General features: G+C 41.3%; 1 protein-coding gene across 1 annotated transcript in view; it reads right to left on the minus strand.

Moving 5' to 3' along the window:
• The window catches only part of LOC121449692 (leukocyte immunoglobulin-like receptor subfamily A member 3), an 83926-nt gene extending 62015 nt beyond the window's left edge, over positions 1–21911 (minus strand). Inside the window, exons 1-4 of the mRNA XM_041654320.1 lie at positions 21782–21911; positions 21514–21549; positions 20269–20553; positions 14026–14313 (exon numbers count right to left, since the gene is read on the minus strand). Of these exons, the coding sequence (XP_041510254.1) occupies positions 14026–14313; positions 20269–20553; positions 21514–21549; positions 21782–21812 (640 nt within the window). The 5' untranslated portion in view covers positions 21813–21911. The remainder of the gene's footprint in view (positions 1–14025; positions 14314–20268; positions 20554–21513; positions 21550–21781) is intronic.
• Positions 21912–22269: the final 358 nt, after the last annotated feature.

A 22269-nucleotide genomic window follows, 5' to 3' on the forward strand; every position in this document is an offset into this window, starting at 1 on the left:
CTGCTTTTTTCTTAGGACCATTTGCTTGAAAAACCTTTTCCCAACCCTTAACTCTTACTAGAAGCCTGTCTTTGTGGTTGAGATGTGTTTCATGCAAACAGCAGAATATTGGATCCTGTTTTTGTATCTAATCTCTTAGCCTGTGCCTTTTTATAGGTGAATTGAGACCATTAATATTAAGTGATATTAATGACCAGTGGTTGTTTACTCCGGTTATTCTTATTGTTTTTGGTAGTAGAGTCTGTGTGTCTCCCTTCTTTGAGTTGTGCTGGTGAAGGGTCGCTAGATGCCTGAGTTATTGTGGGCATTGTTGGACTCCTTGGGTTGTGATTTTCCTTCTATTACTTTCTGTAGGGCTGGATTTGTGGCTACGTATTGTTTAAATTTGTTCTTATCCTGGGATGTCTTGTTTTCTCAATTGATAGTGAACAATAGCTTGGCTGGGTATAGTAGTTTGGGTTTGCATCCATGTTCTCTCGGTTTCTGCAGTACCTATATCCAGGACCTTCTGGCTTTCTTGGTCTCCATAGAGAAATCAGGTGTAAGTCTGATCGGTTTACCTTTATAAGTTACTTGCCCTTTTTCCTTTGCAGCTCTTAATATTCTTTCTTTAACCTATTTATTTTGTGTTTTGATTATTATATGGTGAGGGGATTTTTTTTGATCCAGTCTATTTGATGTTCTGTATGCTTCTTGAATATTCAAAGGAATATCTTTCTTTATGTTGGGAAAGTTTTCTTCCATAATTTTGTTAAAAATATTTTCTGGGCCTTTGAGCTGTGACTCTTCTCCTTCTTCTATTCCTATTATTCTTAGGTTTGGTCTTTTTATTGTGTCCCATATTTCTTGAACGTTTTGTGATGAGAATTTTTTGGCTTTGCTGTTTTCTTTGATCAGCGTGTTTATTTTCTCTATGGTGTCCTCAGAATCTGAGATTCTTTCTTCTATCTCTTGTATTCTATTGATTATGCTTGTATCTGTAGACTCTGCTCATTGACCTAGATTTTCCATATCCAGCTGGTCCTCAGTTTGTGTTTTGTTCCTTGCTTCCATTTCAGTTTTTAATTCTTGAACTTTTTCCATTACCTGTTTGATCATTTTTTCTTGGTTTTCCAGGATATCATGTACGTATTTACTCATTTCTTCAAACTTTTTGTTAGACTTCTCATCCATTTCTATAAGGGCGTTTTTTACATGTTGCTTAAGGGACTCTATTGCTTTCATAAAGTCAATTTTTTCCACTTCTTCTGTGTTAGGGTGTTCAAGTCCTTCTGTTGTAAGATCATTGGGTTCTGGTATTTTCATTCTGTTTTTCAGATTGTTGGGAGAATTCTTGCCTTGGCACCTGCCCGTCTCCTCCTATCGATGCTATCTAATGGGTCTTTTAAAACAGGATCAGGTTTCCCTGTTGGCCAGGGGCTTCGCTTACAAAATGCCGTCGCTCCGTTTCCTGGTTCCTGCCACCACTCCGAAGGGTCTTCAGGAACAGGACGAGGCTCCCCGTTTGCCAGGGACCTCACCAACAAAAGGCCTATCTCTCTGCAGGCCAGCCACCAAAACAGAGAAACTCCCACTGCCCTCTGCCCTGAGCTCCCGACCCAGCACCCAAACAGGCTAAACTGGGTGATCTCCTAGCCCTGCGGAAGGGAGGGAGAGTGAAGGAGGCCCCTGGGTGCAAGCTGGGATGGGTAGACAAAATTGCCAGGGAGAAAATTGGGATCGTGGGGGTGGGCTGGGATGGGGGTAAGAGGAGAGGGGGAGAGAAAAGGTAGAAGGGAAGGAGGGGGGACTTGGGGAAACAGGAGGATTGGCATAAAGGAAGGTTGGACAGGGGAGCACGGAACCACAATTCTTAGTTAAGGGAGCCACTTTAGGGTGGGCAAGAGACTTGACCCTAGAGGGGCTCCCAGGTGCCCAAGCTGAGGTCCCCAGTTAGTTCTTTGGGCAGCTGAGGATAGGGAACCTGAAATGACCCTAGCCTATAGCAATACTGATGAATATCTTGCATATTATCATAGACCCTTCATCTGGTGATGGATGGAGATAGAGACAGAGACCCACACTGTAGCACTGGACTGAGCTCCCAAGGTCCCAATGAGGAGCAGAAGAAGGGAGAACATGAGCAAAGAAGTCGGGACCACGAGGGGTGCACCCACCCACTGAGACAGTGGAGCTGATCTATTGGGAGCTCACCAAGGCCAGCTGGACTGTGACTGAAAAAGCATGGGATAAAACTGGACTCTCTGAGCATGGCGAACAATGAGTGCTGATGAGAAGCCAAGAATAATAGCACGGGGTTTTAATCCTACGTAATGTGCTGGCTTTGTGGGAGCCTAGCCAGTTTGGATGTTCACCTTCCTAGACATGGACGGAGGGGGGAGGACCTAGGACTTACCACAGGGCAGGGAACCCTGACTGCTCTTTGGACTGGAGAGGGAGGGGGAAAGGAGTGGGGGAGGGGGAGAAGGGTGGGAGGAGGGGGAGAAGGGTGGGAGGAGGGGGAGGGAAATGGGAGGCTGGGAGGAGGTGGAAACTTATTTTTGTTTTCCTTTTCGCAATTAAAAAATAATATATAAAAAAAATGACAGAAACAACAGAAAGCTGACAAACTCATGAAAACTGGAAAACCATCTATTGACGGAAAAATGGCTCAAGACAGAAATAAATAAAATCTTTCTAGAATTCAATGAAAAAGAATACACATCAAATCCAAACTTATGGTAAAATTAAAGCAATGCTAATATCCTTCCAAGAAACATGAGTTTTTTGGACTACAGGAATGTTAATCTGAATATTACATTGCTACTATAAGTCATGACCCCATAAACATGTTGTATAGAAAAGCCACAATTTTTGAGCTACAGGGATTTTAAGCTTAATAATAAGAGAGACCTAGAGAGGTAATATACCCTGTGGCTCAGCCACTATGCCACAAGCTGCAGAGGGGAGCAAAAGGCTGGAATTGAAAACAGCTGCCTTGCGGATCTGACAATCTTGGCAGTAGTGGTGGCAGGGACAGTTTGAAGAAACTCCTTCCATTTGCCTGTTGCACTGACAGTAGTCAGAAAGCTCCCATAAAAATGGAGCTGGCAGAACATCAGTGAAGTGAGGGTAGAAGCTGAAGAAGTAGGCCATGAAGGCCTGGGGTGTTAATATGGCCTCTAAAATGCATCCATCTCAGGGGGAATTGACATGGATGGCTTGCTACCAATACCTGAAACTGTGGGGGAAAAAAACAGCAACACCACAAGGCCTATAATGGGACGTCTTCCCCTATAGCTGGGGTGTAAAACAGCACGAACACCACAGCACCCATAAGAAAGCATCCTCTGCCCCCAGGTGGGGTATTACATTCTGACTGGATTTGGTCAGGGTGACTCAGAAGGCAGAGAGGCCAGAAGCCACTCCAAATAGCCATACACAGTGGGGGAGGGGGAAGAAGGAGAGAAAAGAAAAAGAAAAAGAGAAAGAAAAATCTGAGGGACCCTGGGCCCCCAGTAGAATGTACTTCACAGTGTATGCAGTACTAGTGGGCAAGGACTGACCCTGGGTCAGTCTGGTCACGATTTTAGCTAAGGAGAGCAATCCAGAGATGAATGTCAGCAAAGGGATCAACCGTCCGTAGTTGGGGGCTGCCTCCCTGTTTCTAGAAACACCAGAATATTGCTGGAAGCTCACTGGTCAATTCCTCGGGTTTGAAGACATTGTTAAGTTGACCAGAATGGGGGAAACTCACCAACTGAAGCTGGTGGTGTGCGTAGAAATCACACTGTAGAAATCATGCTCAGGCATATGGAACACGTGGCAGTTGTGGAAAAATACCCAGTTCTGGATCCCGACTCCAGGAGTGGAGAAAGGGGTGGGAGAGCCATCTGAGTCCTTGAACCAATGTACTGAGTTAAATAAAATGCTATGGATTCCCCAACTGGCTGCAGCAGCAGAAACGCTGCAGGTCCCCAACCAGCGGCACTGGGCATTAGGTCCTAAGAGCAGCCAGTCCCAGGCAGGGATGGTGCACAAGACCATGCCACAGGTCTACTAAGGTGGTCCTAGGCAGGGAACCACAAGGCGGGTGAGAGACAGACAGATAGGCACACCATGCAGGGTGAGGTTGGATATTTATTTAGGAGGTTGTGGAAGGGAAGGGGAGAAGATAGAAGAGCAGAGAGAGAGAGACAGAGAAGGGAGAGAAGGGACAGACAGAAATTGCCTCTTCACGAGGCAGATGGAAAAGGAAGGGTCTCAGGCCTCAGCAGATGGGGGAGGGAGTAGGCATGGCTTGTCTCTTAAAGAGATAGAACAGATCATTACATAACCCAAGCTCAGAAAGACAAGCATGGTATGTACTCACTTATAAGTGGATATTGCTGGGCGGTGGTGGTGCACGCCTTTAATCCCAGCACTTAGGAGGCAGAGGCAGGCTTATCTCTGAGTTTGAGGCCAGCCTGGTCTAAAAATTTAGTTCCAGAACAGGGAAGGCTACACCAAGAAATCCTGTCTCAAAAAAAAAATGAATATTAGGTGTAAAGTAAAGGATAAATTGGCTGCAATCTACAGACCAGGGAACCTAGGGAAAAAAAGGAGGGGCAAATGGATTTCCCTGGGAAGGGGAAAAAGAAAAGATCTTCTGGGTAAATTGGGGGGATGAGGAATGAGAGCAGTGGGTATGGGGAGGATGGGAACATGAGGGATTGGGGTGATCTAGTTGGGGGTGAGACGGAGGGGGAGAGTCATGAAAGAGATGTCATGATGTGGGAGGGGCATTTCAGGGTTAGGGAGAATGATGCCAGGGGAATTCCCAGGAATCCACAAGGATAACCCCAACTAATATGCCTAGCAATAATGGAGAGGGTGCCTGAACTGGGCATCTCCTCTGGTTAGACTGGTGACTACCCTAATTGTCATCAGAAAGCTTTTATCCAAATCTGATGGAATCAGATGCAGAGATCCATTGCCAAGAATTGGGCACAACTCTTAGTGTTTTGTTGAAAAGAGGGAGAAGGATTGTACCAGCTAGTGGTCTCAAGGTCATGATAGAGTAACCCACACAGATGGCTGATCTGAGCTCATGGGAGTACAGGAACTCTAGACCAACAGCTAGGAAGCCAGCATGGGACCAACCTATGCCCTCTGTGTATGTGTGACAGTTGTGTAGATTAGTCTATTCGTGGGGCTCCAACCTGTGGGACCAGGACATATCCCTGGAGATTCAGCTGGTTTTTAGGATTCTATTCCCCATGCTGAGCTGCCTTTCCCAGTTTGATGCAGGGGGAAGAGCTTGATCTTCCCTCAAATCGATGTGCCATGCTTTGCTGACACCCACAGGAGGCCTGCCTCCTTATGAATAGAGACTGAAGCAGAGTGTATGGGAGTGTAGTGGGAGGTGGAGAGGACTAGAGGAGAGTGATATGAGATTCCCCTCTGTGTGCCATGAATACCATTGCTTAATAAAGAAACCGCCTTGGCTTGTGAAAGGGTTGAGTACAGTCAGGTGGGGAAAACTAAACTCAGTGCTGGGAGAAAGAAGGCAGAGCGAGTGAGACACCATGTAGCCGAAAGAGGGGAAAGATGCGAGGTGCCAGTTTGAACTCTGTCAGTAGGCCACAAGCCTAGTGGTAAAATATAAAATCATGAAAGTGGGTTAATTCTAAAGGTAAGAGCTAGCTAATAGTACATTTAAATAATTGGCCAATTGGTGATTTAAATAATATAGTTTCTGTGTGATTATTTAGGTTCTGGGCAGTTGGGAACAAACAAGCAGTCTCCATACAATAAGGAGAGAGCAAGGGGAGACTTTGGTTGGGATGTAAAATAAATTAATAAAATTAGTTAATAATTGTTTAAAAGAGTCTGCAGTTTCAGATATTGTCAACCTTCAAAGCCTGCACAAAATTCCCCAAAGGCAAAGGAACCCCCTAGCACACAGTGAGGAGCACTGACAGTGAAGGGAAAGATGCTGGGGAGAGGTGATCACAGTGTTGAGTTGTGGCAGTGAAAAGCAGCTGTGATGACCAGGTGCACAAAAGCAGCAGTAATGGCCAGGTGCACAGAAGCAGCTGTGATGGCATGTGCACAAAAGCAGCTGTGTTGGCCATAGGCACAAAAGCAGCTGTGATTACCATGTGCACAAAAGCAGCAGTGATGGCCAGGTGCACAGAAGCAGCTGTGATGGCATGTGCACAAAAGCAGCTGTGTTGGCCATAGGCACAAAAGCAGCTGTGATGACCAGGTGCACAAAAGCAGCAGTGATGGCCAGGTGCACAGAAGCAGCTGTGATGGCATGTGCACAAAAGCAGCTGTGTTGGCCATAGGCACAAAAGCAGCTGTGATGACCATGTGCACAAAAGCAGCTGTGATAGTCATGTGCACAAAAGCAGCTGTGATGACCATGTGCACAAAAGCAGCTGTGATAGCCATGTGCACAAAATCAGCTGTGATGGCCATGTACACAAAAGCATCTGTGATGGCCATGTGTACAAATGCCAAGTCAAGGGAATGAAGCATGCAGGTTTGAATAAGGATGGTCCCCATAGGCTCATAGGTTTGAAAGCTTGGTCACCAGGGAGGGACACTATCTGAAAGGATAAGGAACTATAGGCTAAGCTTTGAGATTTCAAAAGCCTTTGCCAAGTCCAGAATCTCCCTCTCTGAAAATGAATGAGGATGTAGTTCTCAGCTACTGCTCCAAGTCTCCCTGTGTACCGCCATACTTCTATACCATGATGACAACGGACTAAACCTCTGAGACTCTAATTAAGCCCCAATTAAATATTTTCCTTCAAAAGAGTTCCTTTGATCATGGGAAAACTTCACAGCAATAAATAGTGACTAAGACAGATGTCTATACACTATGGGATTTTACTCAGCTGTAAAGAAAGTTGCAATTTGCACGTATGCAGGCGGAGGTGAAAATCATTATACTGAGTGAATTAATTCAGACCTAAAAAGACAAATGTTTCATGTTCTGACTTATATGTGTATCTCAATGTGGTCAATTTACATGTGTTGCTGTGTTTAATTTGACATACCTGCTGAAGTATCCAGAAAAGTCTTTCGGGACCTTCAGTAGGGTGAAAAAAGACAATCCTAAGGGAGGCGGCATAGCACAACACAGATGATGGTGAAGGGAAATATAAAAAATGGGGAGGAATAGTTAATCAGTAAGAGGATTGGGAACATAGGGCAGAAGGAGAGTACAGAATGTTTAGCTTTAAAAAAGATGTTTGAGCCAGGCAGTGGTAGCACATGCTTTTAATCCCAGGAGATCTCTGTGAATTTGAAGCCAACCTGGTCTCCAAGATCTAGCTCCAGAAAATGCCCCAAAGCTACAGAGAAACCCTGTCTTAAAAAAAAAGGATGTTTGAAAAAGCCATATGGAAATCCATAAATTGATAAGTTCCTTAAATATTTCATGTATATATAGATGTATATATAGATATATTTATCCATATAAAATATATGGATATATATATATATATCCATATAAAAGTATGTAACTGGAGTTAGTCTCCTCTAGTAGGAATTATATGCAATCAAAAGTCACTGTATGATTCTCAAAGATCTTAGAAGAGGGAGAAAAAGAAATGATGACAGAGTGTAAAAACTAAGACATCAGTGTGGGTAGAAAGAAAAAGAGACAGAGGAGCGAGAAAGTACAGGAAAGCACTAGAAAAGTGATGAGTATAAAGTCTAATGCCACAAATGTAATAAAATATCTCAATTAATACAATTGCTGCTCAAAAGATAAATCTAAGAAAGAAATGCTGTTCTTGACAAAAAAAACTCACACTGAAGGATGCATGCTGCTCACAGGGTCAGAGGTGAAGGAGCATAGTGAGAGAACAAGACAGAGTGGGGACTGAGCTCCCAAGGTCCCAATGAGGAGAAGAAGGAGGGAGAACATGAGCAAAGAAGTCGGGACCACGAGGGATGCTCCCACCCACTGAGACAGTGGAGTTGAGCTATTGAGAGCTCACCAAGACCAGCTGGACTGTGACTGAAAAAGCATGGGATAAAACTGGACCCTCTGAACATGGCGAACAATGAGGGCTGATGAGACGCAAAGGACAATGGCACGGGGGTTTGATCCTACGTATTGTGATGGCTTTGTGGGAGCCTAGCCAGTTTGGATGTTCACCTTCCTAGATATGGACGGAGAGGGGAGGTCCTAGGTCTTACCATAGGGCAGAAATCCCTGACTACTCTTTGGACTGGAGAGGGAGAGGGAAAGGAGTGGGGGGAGGGGGAGAAGGGTGGGAGTAAGGGGCGTAGGGTGGGAGGAGGGGGAGGGAAATGGGAGGCTGGGAGGAGGTGGAAACTTGTTTTTTTCTCCTTTTCTCAATAAAAAAAAAGTATAAACAAAAAAAAAGACGGAGTGGGGAACTCCTAGCATGAGCTGGGGTAGAGATGCAACATAAGCAGCTGAGTTTGAGAATCTGGCTTGAGAGGAAAGATATCAAAAAAGAAATAAGGCAGGGGTCGTGTGGACAGTAAGTACTCTCTCTTATGGAGATGCACAAGCAAATTGGGAACTCATTGAGCTGCTGGTGTTATATATGTTAGGAATGGGGAGATAAGTTAGCTCCCGTCATAGGGCTTCTCCATAAGAGAACGTCTAAGGCTTCAGTCAGCATGGATGAAAAAGCTTCAAATGGCACTTACTACACTCACTATCAATATCTACATAAGGACCAGGGGAAGGATTTGGCATTCCCAAGTGTCTAGGGGCGGGGGGTTGGAATCCATGACATGGATATGCTCATGTCAACAATGCAATTCACTCACGTTCCAAAGTAGCATGTCCACAGGATAGCAGGGAACAAAGAAGAAGAAGTCAATCATATGAAGAGAAATAAGAAATGAGGGATGGGCACTACACAGATATGCTCCACAGGAAACAGAAGAGAGAAACAGGCATTTGACACTTGGGCCAGCTCACCTACAAAAACCACACAAAGAATTCTGAAATCCCAGTCACATCACAAGATTTGTGCCACATCTCCAGACATTGAATACACAACAGAGAGATCACAACTCCTCTTAGACTCTTTATTGCCAGCATTTTGATGAGGTGTGGAAGGCGTAGCAAGACTTTCAGGTTAGGACTCTCTGAAGACCTAATGGGCTCTCTCTGCTGCTCCAAGCATCCAGCAATAGAGCTCCAAGACCTAACAGGATTACAATAGCCAGGATGAGCCGAATGTAGTTCTCTAAACTGTAATTTGATGTAGAAGACTCTGTGGATAAAAAAAATTAAATTTTTATGTCAATCATATCAATTTATTTGTAGGTGTTTTTTCTCTAATGACAACTACATTTGGTCTTAGAATACATCTCTACATGAGTTATAGAAAGACCACTTCTGCCAAACACACAGACAACTAAGGAGGCTTTTTGGTTGGATGATCTCGAGGCAGTTAGATTACAAAACTCAGCTACTGCAATTTCTACAATGTCAGGATCAGGCAAGGATCTTATTTCTTCAGAGCAAAGCAATAAAAGAGATGCATGTTGAACCTGTACCAAAATCATTACAGTCTATCTAAAGAGGATTGGTGCTGATTGCTAGGATACTGTTGCCATGGCTTTTTGGTTCTGGTATATTCACTAGAATCTGTGATACAGCTCTTCTCATTAACTACTTAGGACACAGATTGTATTTACAAAGTTAAAACTCATACTTGCACTACAGTTCTTAGAGAACACATCTGTGCCCCTAGTCTCCATACCCAAATGTCCCCTCCACTGAAACTCTGAAACATACCAACTCACTGGATAAGCTAAGGATACAGAGCTGAATCTTATCCATCATGGAGTCTGGATCTCTTCTCTCCCTATATAACCCTACAATTCCTGATTAAAATTCCTCTTGTTCTCTTCAGCAAATATCTTTATACCTTCTCCGCTACTGTGATGGCTATTCATATGTAACACTGAGCTCATAAAATGAGATATAAGACAAAGATTCAAATCTTCTAGAATGAGTAAATAACATAGGCACTCTCAAATTCTCTATCACTATTAGCTAGCAAGAGGTGTGTGTGTTTCTGTGTGTTCAAGTGTACACACACTACAGTAGGTTACACAGTCAGGAACTGGGTAGAATACTACACATCATGATGTGTAATGATGTCTCTTCTACAAAAGGACATACCTGCATATGCCCTAATTTCACATAATTAACAGATAACCTTCAGATTCCAGAATACAGATGACATGAATCCAGACAGGATTGTGGTGCACTGTGCAACATTCAACACACTGAAACACAGTGGAATTGCTGCATCCCACTTGACTGACATATCTTGAGAACTCTCTGAGTGCAGATATAAAAGGTTACTGTATGGCATGAGAATCTCAAGCGCTGAAGATACAATAGAAGAAATAGACTCTTCAGTCAAAGGAAACATTAAATCTAACAAAAGCTTAACCCAAAATATCCAGGAAATATGGGACACCAAGAAAAGACCAAACCTAAGACTAATAGGTATAGAAGAAGGAGGAGTTCAACTCAAAAGCACAGAAAATATATTTAATAAAATCATAGAAGAAAACTTTCCCAATCTAAAGAAAGATATGTCTATGAAGATGCAAGAAATAAGCTGGGGTAGTGATCCTAATATCTAACAAAATAGACGTCAACCTAAATCCAATCAAAAGAGACAAAGAAGGACATTTCATATTAGTCACAGGAAAAATTCATCAGGAGGAAATCTCAATACTGAACATCTATGCCCCAAATACAAGGGCACCATCATATAAAAGGAAACACTTCTAAAGCTTAAATCATACATTAAACCCCACACACTAATAGTGGGATACTTCAACACTCCACTCTCACCAATGGACAGGTCAGTCAGACAAAAAAATGAACAGAGAAATAAGGGAACAAACAGATATTATGATTCAAATGGACTTAACAGATATCTATAGAATATTCCATCCAAACAGAAAAGAATATACCTTCTTCTCAGCTCCTTATCAAAAAACAACCACATACTTGGTAACGAAACAAACCTCAACAGATGCAAAAAAAAAAAATTGGAATAACCCCATGGCTTAAAACTAGAATTCAACAGCAACACTAATTCCAGAAAACCCACAAACATATGAAAATTAAACAATTCTCACCTGAATCAGCAATGACTCAAGGAAGAAATAAAGGGAGAAATTAAAGACTTCCTGAAATTCAATGAAAATGACCACACAACATACCCAAATTTATCGGGCATAATGAAAGCAGTGTTAAAAGGAAACTTCATAGTACTAAACACTTACATAAAGAAGCTGGAAAAATCCCACACTAGTAAATTAACAGAACATTTGAAAACTTTAGAACAAAAGAAAACTCACCCAAGAGAACTATACAGCAGGAAATAAACAAATTGAAAGCTGAAATCAACAAAATAGAAACATAGAAAACAATACAAAGGATCAATGAGACAGAGTTGGTTCTTCAAGAAAATCAAAAAAAAATAGACAAACCTTTATCCAAACTAACCAAAAGACAGAGACAGAATATCCAAATTGATAAAATCAGAAATGAAAGGGGGGACATAACAACAGACATGGAGGAAATCCAGAGAATTATCAAATCCAAAGAACCATCATCTACCATGATCAAGTCGACTTTATCCCAGAGATGTAGGGATGGTTCAACATATAAAAATCTGTCAATGTGATCCACCATATAAACAAACTGAATAACACCCACAGCCTCATGTACATACACCATATACCACTCACATTAAAAAAAAGAAGAAGAGAAACACAAAAGATGGTTGAATGATGAGCCATGTGAGAACTGACAGCAAAGAAGATCCCTGAAGAATTACTGCTCAAAAGAAACAGATGGGCTCTCTGTCTCACAAGGATAGATGTGAGGGGGATGAATGGATGCTTTCCAATTTGTAGCTCTGTTGAGATGTATGCTAAGTGTCTACAAAATATAAATCTCAAAAATCCCATTGTATATATAATTCTAAATATCACAGAGGATTTTTTGGATGCACCAGTAAAATTAAGCTTCATCAGCAAATACTACATGAAAGTAGATGTCTAAAAATGTGCAGACCCCAACAAGACCGCTGTACACCACCTGCTCACACAGAAACTCATCATGCATCATTCCCTTCTATATCCCACATGGAATTTCTCACTTGATATTTTCTATCCCAAGATTCTATCTCAAGTATGTTCCCAAGTTGAACTTCCATGGCCCTGCCCACTTTATTCCCCATACCTGAAACATGTTCAGTCTCTTAAAACCCCAAGACATCCCAAAGGACCAGGAGTTCTAAGATATAAAGAAATAAGTCCCCTCTATCGAGAAATGTAAGTTTTCTTCTGTTAATGTTTCCTACATTCTGCCAGACTTTGTTGACTCCCTGTGGGAGCCCTTACCATTTGGAAGGATTAGATGGGGTGGGATAGGAGGAAAATGAGGACGGGTAGGAGAAGGGGTGGAAGGGAGAACTGTGATTGGAATGTAAATAAAAAATTTTTTTAATTATTTTAAAATAAGAAAAGCAAAATTAACACTCAAAAAAATGTTTCCTCCATTCTCCACTGGACTGATGACTGTTCAGAGGTGGTACCATGATAACCAAAGGGTGGTGGAACAGTAAGTGTAGTACGTATTCCTTATAGTGGGGGACACTTGTTTGTTCCCAGCTGCCCAGACCATGAAATAGTCACACAGAAACTATATAATTTGCAATACTGTTCAGCCAATAGCCTAAGCATATTTCTGGATTACTATTATATCTTAAATTGATCAATTTCTATTAATATGTATATTACCATGAGGTAGTGGCCTACTGACAAATTTCAGTATGCTCCAGCACAAGTGTTTGTCCCCAATAGAGGCTACATGGCTTTTTGCAACTACACCTTCTTTTCTCCCAGCATTCAGTTTAGTTCCCTCATTCCTCCACCTAGCTCTACTCTGACCTACCACAGGCCAAGGCAGCTTCTTTATTCATTAACCAATAAAAGCAACACATATACAGAAATATTTCCTACACCAGTCCCTCATCAAGAAAATTTCCTTATGCAAGAGATGAAGACCATTAAAAAGTTACATTACATATACAATTACAAATACAACAAACCAAAATGCAGAGTTGTGGAGCTCAGTCACAATAGATACATCTACAAAACAAGTCGTGCATTGTGAAAGAGGGGAAGAAAGATTGTTGGTGCCAATGGATCAGGGAGTTTGTTTTGAGATTTGTCTCCTACTAATGTCAGAAGCAATATATATAAAGATTCACAAACACAGCAACCTAAACTTGAGCTGGACAAGGACAACAAGATAGACATGCCATAGTGGATGGGAGAAAGCCCATGAGGCCTCAACTCGACATAAATGACTATAAGGAACTAGGGATTCTGAGAGTGAGGGAATAGTCTTCCCCAAGGAAGAAAACATGAATTAATTATTCAATACCAATGCTCAGCTCTACAAACATACATATAATCACATTATACAGAATAAGCAGATTATGCCAAAAATATATTCATGAATATACACTGATGTATATATAATTAATGTAAAAATAAGCCATGGATTTGAAAGAGAACAAGGAGGGGTACATGGGAGGGTTTAGGGAAAGGGAAAGAAGGGGAGAAAATGAAATATTATAACCAAAAAGGTTAATGAAAAAAAACAGGTTGATCTCTTGAGATCTAAAAAACTGTCATCAATGGAAAAATCAGCAGATACTCTTTCAATTTTTCTGTCACCATCGGCTAGTGATGTACTTGTCACACATGTAGCTCAGAAAGGAATATTCTGAAAGATGATTCTCATTATGAACAGATGAAGACAACTATTTCCCAGATGAATATGTCCCCAAAATAATAAAATCAACACATAATGCTCAGAGCCCATAAAACAAATAGAGCATTTTCAGTCAGAAGAGCATGTGGCACACAGGGGACATAAAGTGGAATTGATATATCCCACAGGAATCCCTTGAGACCTCCTGTCCAAGATAAGAAACAAGAACCAGACATACTTACCTGGGATTGAAAACTCAAGCAGATCACTAGGCAGTGACCACAAGTAGGAACTGTGTTTGAGAGAGGCAAAGCATATGTAGGTCCTCCTGTGCCCTGGCCTCACAGGGGAGATGAGAAATGTGTTGTGGTCCTGACGTAAGCAGCTCTGGGGAAAGGAGGCATTTCCACCTCTGCAGAGGATGAAGGTGTCAAAGGAAGAATGCGTGTGACAGAGGAGAGTCACATTTCTTTCTGAGATTTCCTGAGGTCCTGCATCAGCAGAAAGGAATGGCTTCTCATTGTAAATGCCTGGAAGTAAAAAGATTCTATTAGCTGGTCTTTGTGACATGGGCCTTTAATCCTAGCACTCAGGAGGCAGAAGCAGGTAGATCTTTTTTAGTTTAAAAACAACCTGCTTGTCCCCTGCTAAGGCTCCTAGCAATAGTGAAAAGGGTACCTGCACTGGCCATATACTGTAATCAGATTGGTGACTACCCCAACTGTCATCAGAGAGCCTTCACCTAGTAACTGATGGAAGCAGATGCAGAGATCCATAGCCTAGCACTGTTCCCAGCTCTGGAAGTCCCCTGAGAAAGAGGGGAAGTATTGTATGATCCAGAGGGTCAGGGTCATGATGGGGGAGCCCACAGAGATAGCTGACCTGAGTTCATGTGAGACCATGGACCCTGGACCAACAGTTAGGGAGCCTGCATGGGAGCAGCCTAGGCACTCTGCATGTTGTGTAGTTGTGTAGTTTGGTCTGTTTGTAAGGCTTCTAGCAGTGAGATCAGGAACTGTCCCTGGCACTTAGCTGACTTTTGGGAACCTGTTCCCATACTGGATTACTTTGCCCAGGCTTGATATAGGGGAGGAGCTCAGTCCTACCTCAATTTGATGTGCCAGACTTTGTTCAAGCCCATGGAAGGTCTGCCCCTTTCTGAATGGAGTCAGGGGAAAGGTGGATGGCAATAGGGGTAGACGGGAGTTGGGGAGATTAAGGGCATGAACTATTAATTAAATAAAATACGTTTGAAAAATAAAGGGGGGCTGAGAGGTCTGAGGATCCCGTAGGGAGTGCTCCTGCCACTGGGGCTTATTCTTATCCTCCCATCCTGACTCCCAAGCCTGCCTGCCTTTTCATCTGCTAGGTCCACGGAGCAGCCCAGGCACCCTCCAATTCCCTGGGCTTTTCTGGGCATTCAGCAGGGTGTGTTCCAGGCTGCCGGCTTTCTTTACCATGTTTCACCCTGCCCCCAAGCACTCCTTTTCATCTGCAAGGTCCTTGGATCTCCCAACTCAGCCTGCCATAGGGCTGAGGGGTCCAGGGAGCCAGCAGGGAGTGCTCCTGCCACTGGGGCTTCTTTATATCTTCCCATCCTGCCTCCCAAGCCTGCCTTTTTGTCTGCAAGGTCCTTGGAGCCCAGCAAAAGTCCCTGCACCAATGCTGAGCAGATCCAGAGAGGAAGAGATGAGCAGGTGCCAATACAAGAATTCCTTCGAAATCCTGAAAAGCAACATGATAACACCAGAATCCAGTGAACACACAACAAGAAGATTTGAACATCCTAAAGCAAAAGTAGAAGAAATCTACTTTAAATGTAACCTTATGAAAATGACGGAGACCTTTAAACAGGAAGTGAAAAACTCCCTTAAAGAAATAGGAGAAAAGGCAAACAAAAAGCTAGAAAAAAATTAATAAATCCCTCAAAGATACCCAAAAAAAAAAAAACAAAAAAAAACAGGTGAAGGAAACAGTTCAAGACTTGAAGAGCAAAATGGAGGTAATAAAGAAAATACAAACCAAGGATTGGCTGGATATGGAAAATTTGAGTAAACAAACAGGTACTATGAGACAAGTATAACCAACAGAATACAAGGGATAGAAGAGAGAATCTCAGGCACTGAGGATACAATAAAGGAAATAGACTCATTGATCAAAGAAAACAGCAAATCCAACAAATTCTTAACACAAAACATCCAGGAAATCTGGGACACCATGAAAAGACCAAACCTAACAATAGTAAGAGTAGAAGAAAGGGAAGAAAGCCAGCACAAAGGCACAGAAAATATATTCAACAAAATTATAGAAGAAAACTTTCCCAACTTAAAGAGAATATTTATATGAAGGTTCAAGAAGCTTACAGAATGCCCAATATACTGGATCCAAAAAAAAATCCCTTCGCTAGTAATAATCAAAACACAAAACATAAAGAATAAAGAAAAAATGTTAAGAGCTGCAAAGGAAAAAGGACAAGTAACATATAAGGTAAACCTATCAGAATTAAACCTGACTTCTCAATGGAAACCATGAAAGCCAGAAGGTCTTGGATAGATGGGCTGCAGACACTAAAAGACCATGGATGCAAACCCAGACTACTATACCCAGCAAAGCTTGCATTCACCATTGATGGAGAAAATAAGATATTCCAGGACAAAAACAGATTTAAACAAGACATAGCCTTTCAGAATGTACTAGAAGAAAAATCACAACCAAAGGAAGTCAAAAATACCCATAATAGCACAGACATCTGGCAACCCTCCACCAACACAACTCAAAGAAGAGAAACACACAAAAACTACCACCAAAAAAAATAACCGAAGTTAACAACCAATGGTCATTAATACCGCTTAATGTCAATGGACTCAATTCACCTATAAAAAGGCACAGGTGAAGAGAATGGATACAAAAACAGGATCCAACATTCTGCTGTTTAGAAGAAACACACCTCAACCTCAAAGACAGACACTACCTCAGAATAAAGGGTTGGGAAAAGGTTTTCCAAGCAAACGGACCTAAGAAACAGGCAGGTGTGACTATCCAAAAACTTAACAAAATTTATTTCAATTAAAATCAATCTGAAGAGATGGAGAAGACATTTTATACTTGTAACAGGAACAGTTCATCAGGATTGATGACGTCTCAATCCTGAATATCTATGCCCCTAATGTAAAAGCACCCAAAAATGTAAAAGAAACATTACTAGAACTAAAATCACACATCAAGCCCCACACACTAATAGTAGGATATTTCAACACTCTTCTCTCACCAATAGACAGATCAAACAGACAGAAACTTAACAGAGAAATAAGAGAACTAACAGATGGAAGGAATCAAATGGACTTAACAGACATCTATAGAACATTCCACCCAAACAGGAAAGAATATACCTTCTTCTCAGCATCTCATGGAACCTTCTTGAAAATTGATCACATACTCAGCAACAAAGCAAGCATCCACAGATACAAAATAATTGGAGTAAACACCTATGTCTTACTGGATTACCATGGAATAAAATTAGAATTTGAAAACAATTCCAACCCCAGAAAGCCCACAAACTCATGGAAACTAAACAGTCAACTACCAATCCACCACTGGATCAAGGAAGAAATAGAAAAAGAAATTAAAGACTTCCTTGAATTCAGCGAAAATGAAGACACAACATACCCAAACCTTTGGGACACTATGAAAGCAGTGCTAAGAGGAAAGTTCATAGCACGAAGAAAATGGGAAAAGCTCACATTAGAGACTTAACAGCACGCCTAAAAGCTCTAGAAAAAAAAGCAGGCTCACCCAGGAGAGTAGAAGACTGGAAATAATCAAACTGAGGGCTGAAATCAACAAAATAGAAACTCAGAAAACAACCCAAAGAATCAATGAAACAAAGAGCTGGTTCTTTGAGATAATTAACAAGATTGACAAACCCTTATCCAAACTAATCAAAAGGCAGAGAGAGAACACTCAAATTAACAAGATCAGAAATGAAAAGAGGGACATAAACAGAGACACAGAGGAAATTCAGAGAATCATTAGATCTTACTACAAAAGCCTGTAGCCCACAAAAATGGAAAATGTGAAAGAAATGGACATTTTTTATATAAATACCAGATACCAAAATTAAATCAAGACCAGGTGAACAATTTAAATACACCTATAAGTTGCGAAAAAATAGAAGCTGTCCCAATGAAAAAGAGCCCAGGACCAGATGGTTTTAGTGCAGAATTCACCAGAATTCCAAGAAGAGCTGATACCTATACTCCTTAATGTGTTCCACATAATAGAAACAGAAGAATCATTGCCAACCTCTTTTTATGAAGCTACAGTTACTCTGATACCAAAACCACATAAAGACTCAACCAAGAAAGAGAATTACAGACCAATCTCACTCATGAACATCGATGCAAAAATTCTCAATAAAATATTGGCAAACCAAATCCAAGAACACATCAAAAAATCATCCATTATGATCAAGTAAGCTTTATCCCAGAGATGCAGTGCTGGTTCAACATATGAAAATCTATCAATGTATCCATCAGATAAATAAACTGAAAGAAAAAAACCTATCTGATCATTTCATTAGATACTGAAAATGCATTTGACAAAATTCAACAAACCTTTATGATAAAGGTCTTGGAGATATTAGGGATACAATGATCATATCTAAATATAATAAAAAGCAATATACAACAATCCGAGAGCCAATATCAAATTCAATGGAGAGAATCTCAAAGCCATTCCACTAAAATCAGGAACAAGACAAGGCTGTCTACTCTCTCCATATCTCTTCAAAATAGTACTTGAAGCTCTAGCAATAGCAATAAGACAACATAAGGAGATCAAGGGAATTCGAATTGGAAAGGAAGAAGTCAAATTTTTGTTATTTGCAGATTATATGATAGTGTACCTTAAGTGACCCCAAAAACTCTACCAGAGAACATCTACAGCTGATAGATACTTTCAGTGATGTGGCAGGAAAAAATATTAAAAAGTGATAGACTAAAAAAAATAAGTCATATAAAGATGGAATATACACAGAGAGTCTGGATAATGTGTTTTATTGTGTTTTCCTTGACATTTTTTGACTGTTAATGAGTTAACTTCAGAGAGATATTTGATTGTGGGGGCTACTAAGCTAAAACAACATAAAGTTATCTTGACTTCAAAAAAAAATCAGTAGCTCTTCAATACACAAAGGATAAAGAAGCAGAGAAGGAAATCAGAGAAACATCACCTTTCACGATAGCCACATATAGCATAAGTATCTTGGGGTATCACTAACCAAGGAAGTGAAAGATATATTTGAAAATAACTTTAAGGCTTCAAAGAAAGAAATTGAAGAGAAAAATGGAAGGATCTCTCATGCTCTTGGATTGAAAGGATCAACATAGTGAAAATGGCAATCCTAACAAAGTCAATCTATAGATTCAATTCAATCTATAGATTCAATGCAATCCCCGTCTAAATCCCAACAAAATTCTTCACAGACCTTGAGAAAACAATAATCAACTTTATATGGAAAAACAAAAAATCCAGGATAACCAAAACGATCCTACACAATAAAGGAACTTCCGGAGGCATTACCATCTCTGACATTAAACTCTATTACAGAGCCACAATAATGAAAACAGCTTAGTATTGGCATAAAAATAGAGATGTTGACAAGTGGAATAGAATTGAAGACCCGGATATTAATCCAAAAACCTATGAACTCCTGATTCTTGACAAAGGAGCTAAAATTATACAACAGAAGAAAGAAAGCATCTTTAACAAATGGCTCTGGCATAACTGGATGTCAACCTGTAGAAGAATGAAAATAGATCCATATATAACACCATGCACAAAACTCAAGTCCAAATGGATTAAAGACCTCAATATAAATCCTACCACACTGAACCTAATAGAACAGAAAGAGGGAAATATTCTTCAATGCATAGGCACAGGAGACCACTTCCTACATATAACCCCAGTAGCACAGACAATAAGAGCAACAATAAATAAATGGGGCCTCCTGAAACTGTGGAGCTTCTGTAAGCAAAGAACACTGTCATTAAGACAAAAAGGTAACCTACTGAATGGGAGAAGATCTTCACCAACCCTGCATCAAACAAAGGTCTGATCTCCAAAATATATAAAGAACTCAAGAAACTAGACATTAAACTTCTGAATAACCCAATTAAGAAATGGAGAATAGAAGCACAGAGATCATAAATTCAAGATTATGCTTGGTTACACAGGAAGTTCAAGGACAGTTTGAAATAAGTGAGAACTTGTCTCAAAAAAAACCTGAAAATCAAGTTTTCAGGAAAATCAAGTTGTCAAGAAAAATGGAAACTAAAAAGGAAATGAGGAGAGGAGAGAAGAGGAGAGAGAAGAGATCACTATAATGGAGCAGAGATGCAGAGTGAGCCTGGGATGGGGCATATGTGGTTAGTTAGGTTGAATCAGAGACTGAGCCTGAAGGACCATGTCCTTGGGCAGTTACTCACCTGTCACCACCAGCTCCAGACTGTCACTACTTCGTGAAGATTCATCTCCCCTAAAGTATTCACAGTAGTAATGCCCAGCATTACTCTGTATTATATTCTTCAGACTGAATTCAAACACCTCCTGGGTTCCCTGTGGGGTACCATCATACCACACAGTACTGGGTGCAATACGGGCTAGGCGCACAATGGTCGCTCCTGCAAGGATCCTGCAGAAGATGGTCACATCACTACCTTTGGAAACCACAGCTCCTGGAACTGCCCACATGGAAGGCTGGAGTGGTGGCCCTGGAGAGACACAGGAAAAAGTGCTAATAAACCAATATCAAGAGAGCCACATTCTCAAGGACTACAGAGTAACTCCCACAACAATTGTAATCAACAAAATGCCCCACAGAGAAGCCCACAGGCCAGTATGGTGGGGACAATTCCTCAGTTGATGTCCCTTCTTGCCAGAGGACTCTAGCTTGTGTCCTGTTGAAAGAAAACTAAACAGGGAGAAGTGTCGTCATTTTCAGAATTGTGCTCTGGCCTAGTTCCAAAGGACTAATCATCTTTACTGTTCCCAAACAATGCCAGAATAACCCTCATACCTTATTGCTAACAGTGGCTTCTCTACTTGTGTCCTATCAGCCCAGGAATGAACCCTGTGGGCTGCCATTCTTATCACCAAATCGTCCCATTTCTCTGGGTTATTCAACAGGAAATCCATTCAAATCAATGACCTATGTCTGACTTTGTCTCTTGTGTCCATGAAAAACCCAAATACTATTCCCACCTTCAAAAAGCCTGGGAGCCTCTGAAAACAAATGAATTTCATCTATGCAACACACACACTAAACAGTATTTTATTCAACTCTGTCTCATGGATGACAAGCCTTAACATGAGCAGAATCTGTAAGAGAACAAGGCAAAGCCAAGGAGGGAAGAGACAGGACGAAAACGGAAAACAAATTCAAAATCAAATATCTATATCGTCAGGAGGACACATGTGTGCAGGTGCCCCCTCCTCTGTGCCATTTATTCAATATCCTTCTGAGACACATATCATGCAGGCATTACTGGAGCACAGTCTAGAATCCCCACCCCAGAGATGGCTACAGTAATAAGTATGGATCATTAAGTAAGTGTGCCAGTGGCTGCCAGTGAAAAATCCCTTCTCAGGATCTGCACAAGATGCTTCAAGCTCCTCCCATGCTACTCCCAGCCAACTTAGTTCCCCAGGGATAAAACAGGAAACAGACTCACCATACTGTGCCCAGGTCCTCTGCAACATTAAAAACACTGAAAATAGAGCAAAAGACTGATGAGGGAAATCTGTCCTGAGTTAGATCCCAGAGCTCAGAACAAAAGACCAGGTCCCCATGGACAGGCTGAAGTCAAGGAAGACTCCTCGGCAACCACAAGACCAGGTCTTCACAGAGGAAGAGTTCTATGAGAGGAGCCCAGGTTATAAAACTGGGACTCTGTATTCACTACCACAATAGCTAAAAATGATGACCCATGGCACACTTACCAAGTCCAGGAAGAGCAGCTCCAAGGACCATGGCAGTGTCTCGTGCCCAATCTCCACAGAAACAGAACACAGAACTGGTGATAGAGTCTGCACAGTGGGAAACAACTACGAGATAGAAGAAACTGTAGCCCGGAATGCTGTCAGGATGAGGACACCCAGTACAAACAGAAAGTGAATATGCTCTTTCTCAAGACTTGACGCTGACTCAATTCGACACCAAAGCTCAGGGCTAAGCAACAGTTCCTCTATATACTTCCTGTACTGTTTTTTTTTTTATCTTTGGTGCATTTTTATTTTTTTTTTTGGTTTTTTCAGCTTTTTTATTTATTTTAATACTTTTTAAAAAATAACAATCCAAATTCCCACTCCCTCCCCACAACATTCCCCCCTCCCATTCCAATCCTAATGAGAACAAGGCACCCTTCTCTGTGACAAGTCAAACGCCCTTCCTACTACATCTAGGTTGAGCAAGGTATACATCCGAAAAG

This window comes from Microtus oregoni, unplaced genomic scaffold, assembly GCF_018167655.1.
Source record: "Microtus oregoni isolate MIOR12 unplaced genomic scaffold, Mior012 000006F_ref0000085, whole genome shotgun sequence".
In the NCBI taxonomy this organism is placed as follows: domain Eukaryota; kingdom Metazoa; phylum Chordata; class Mammalia; order Rodentia; family Cricetidae; genus Microtus; species Microtus oregoni.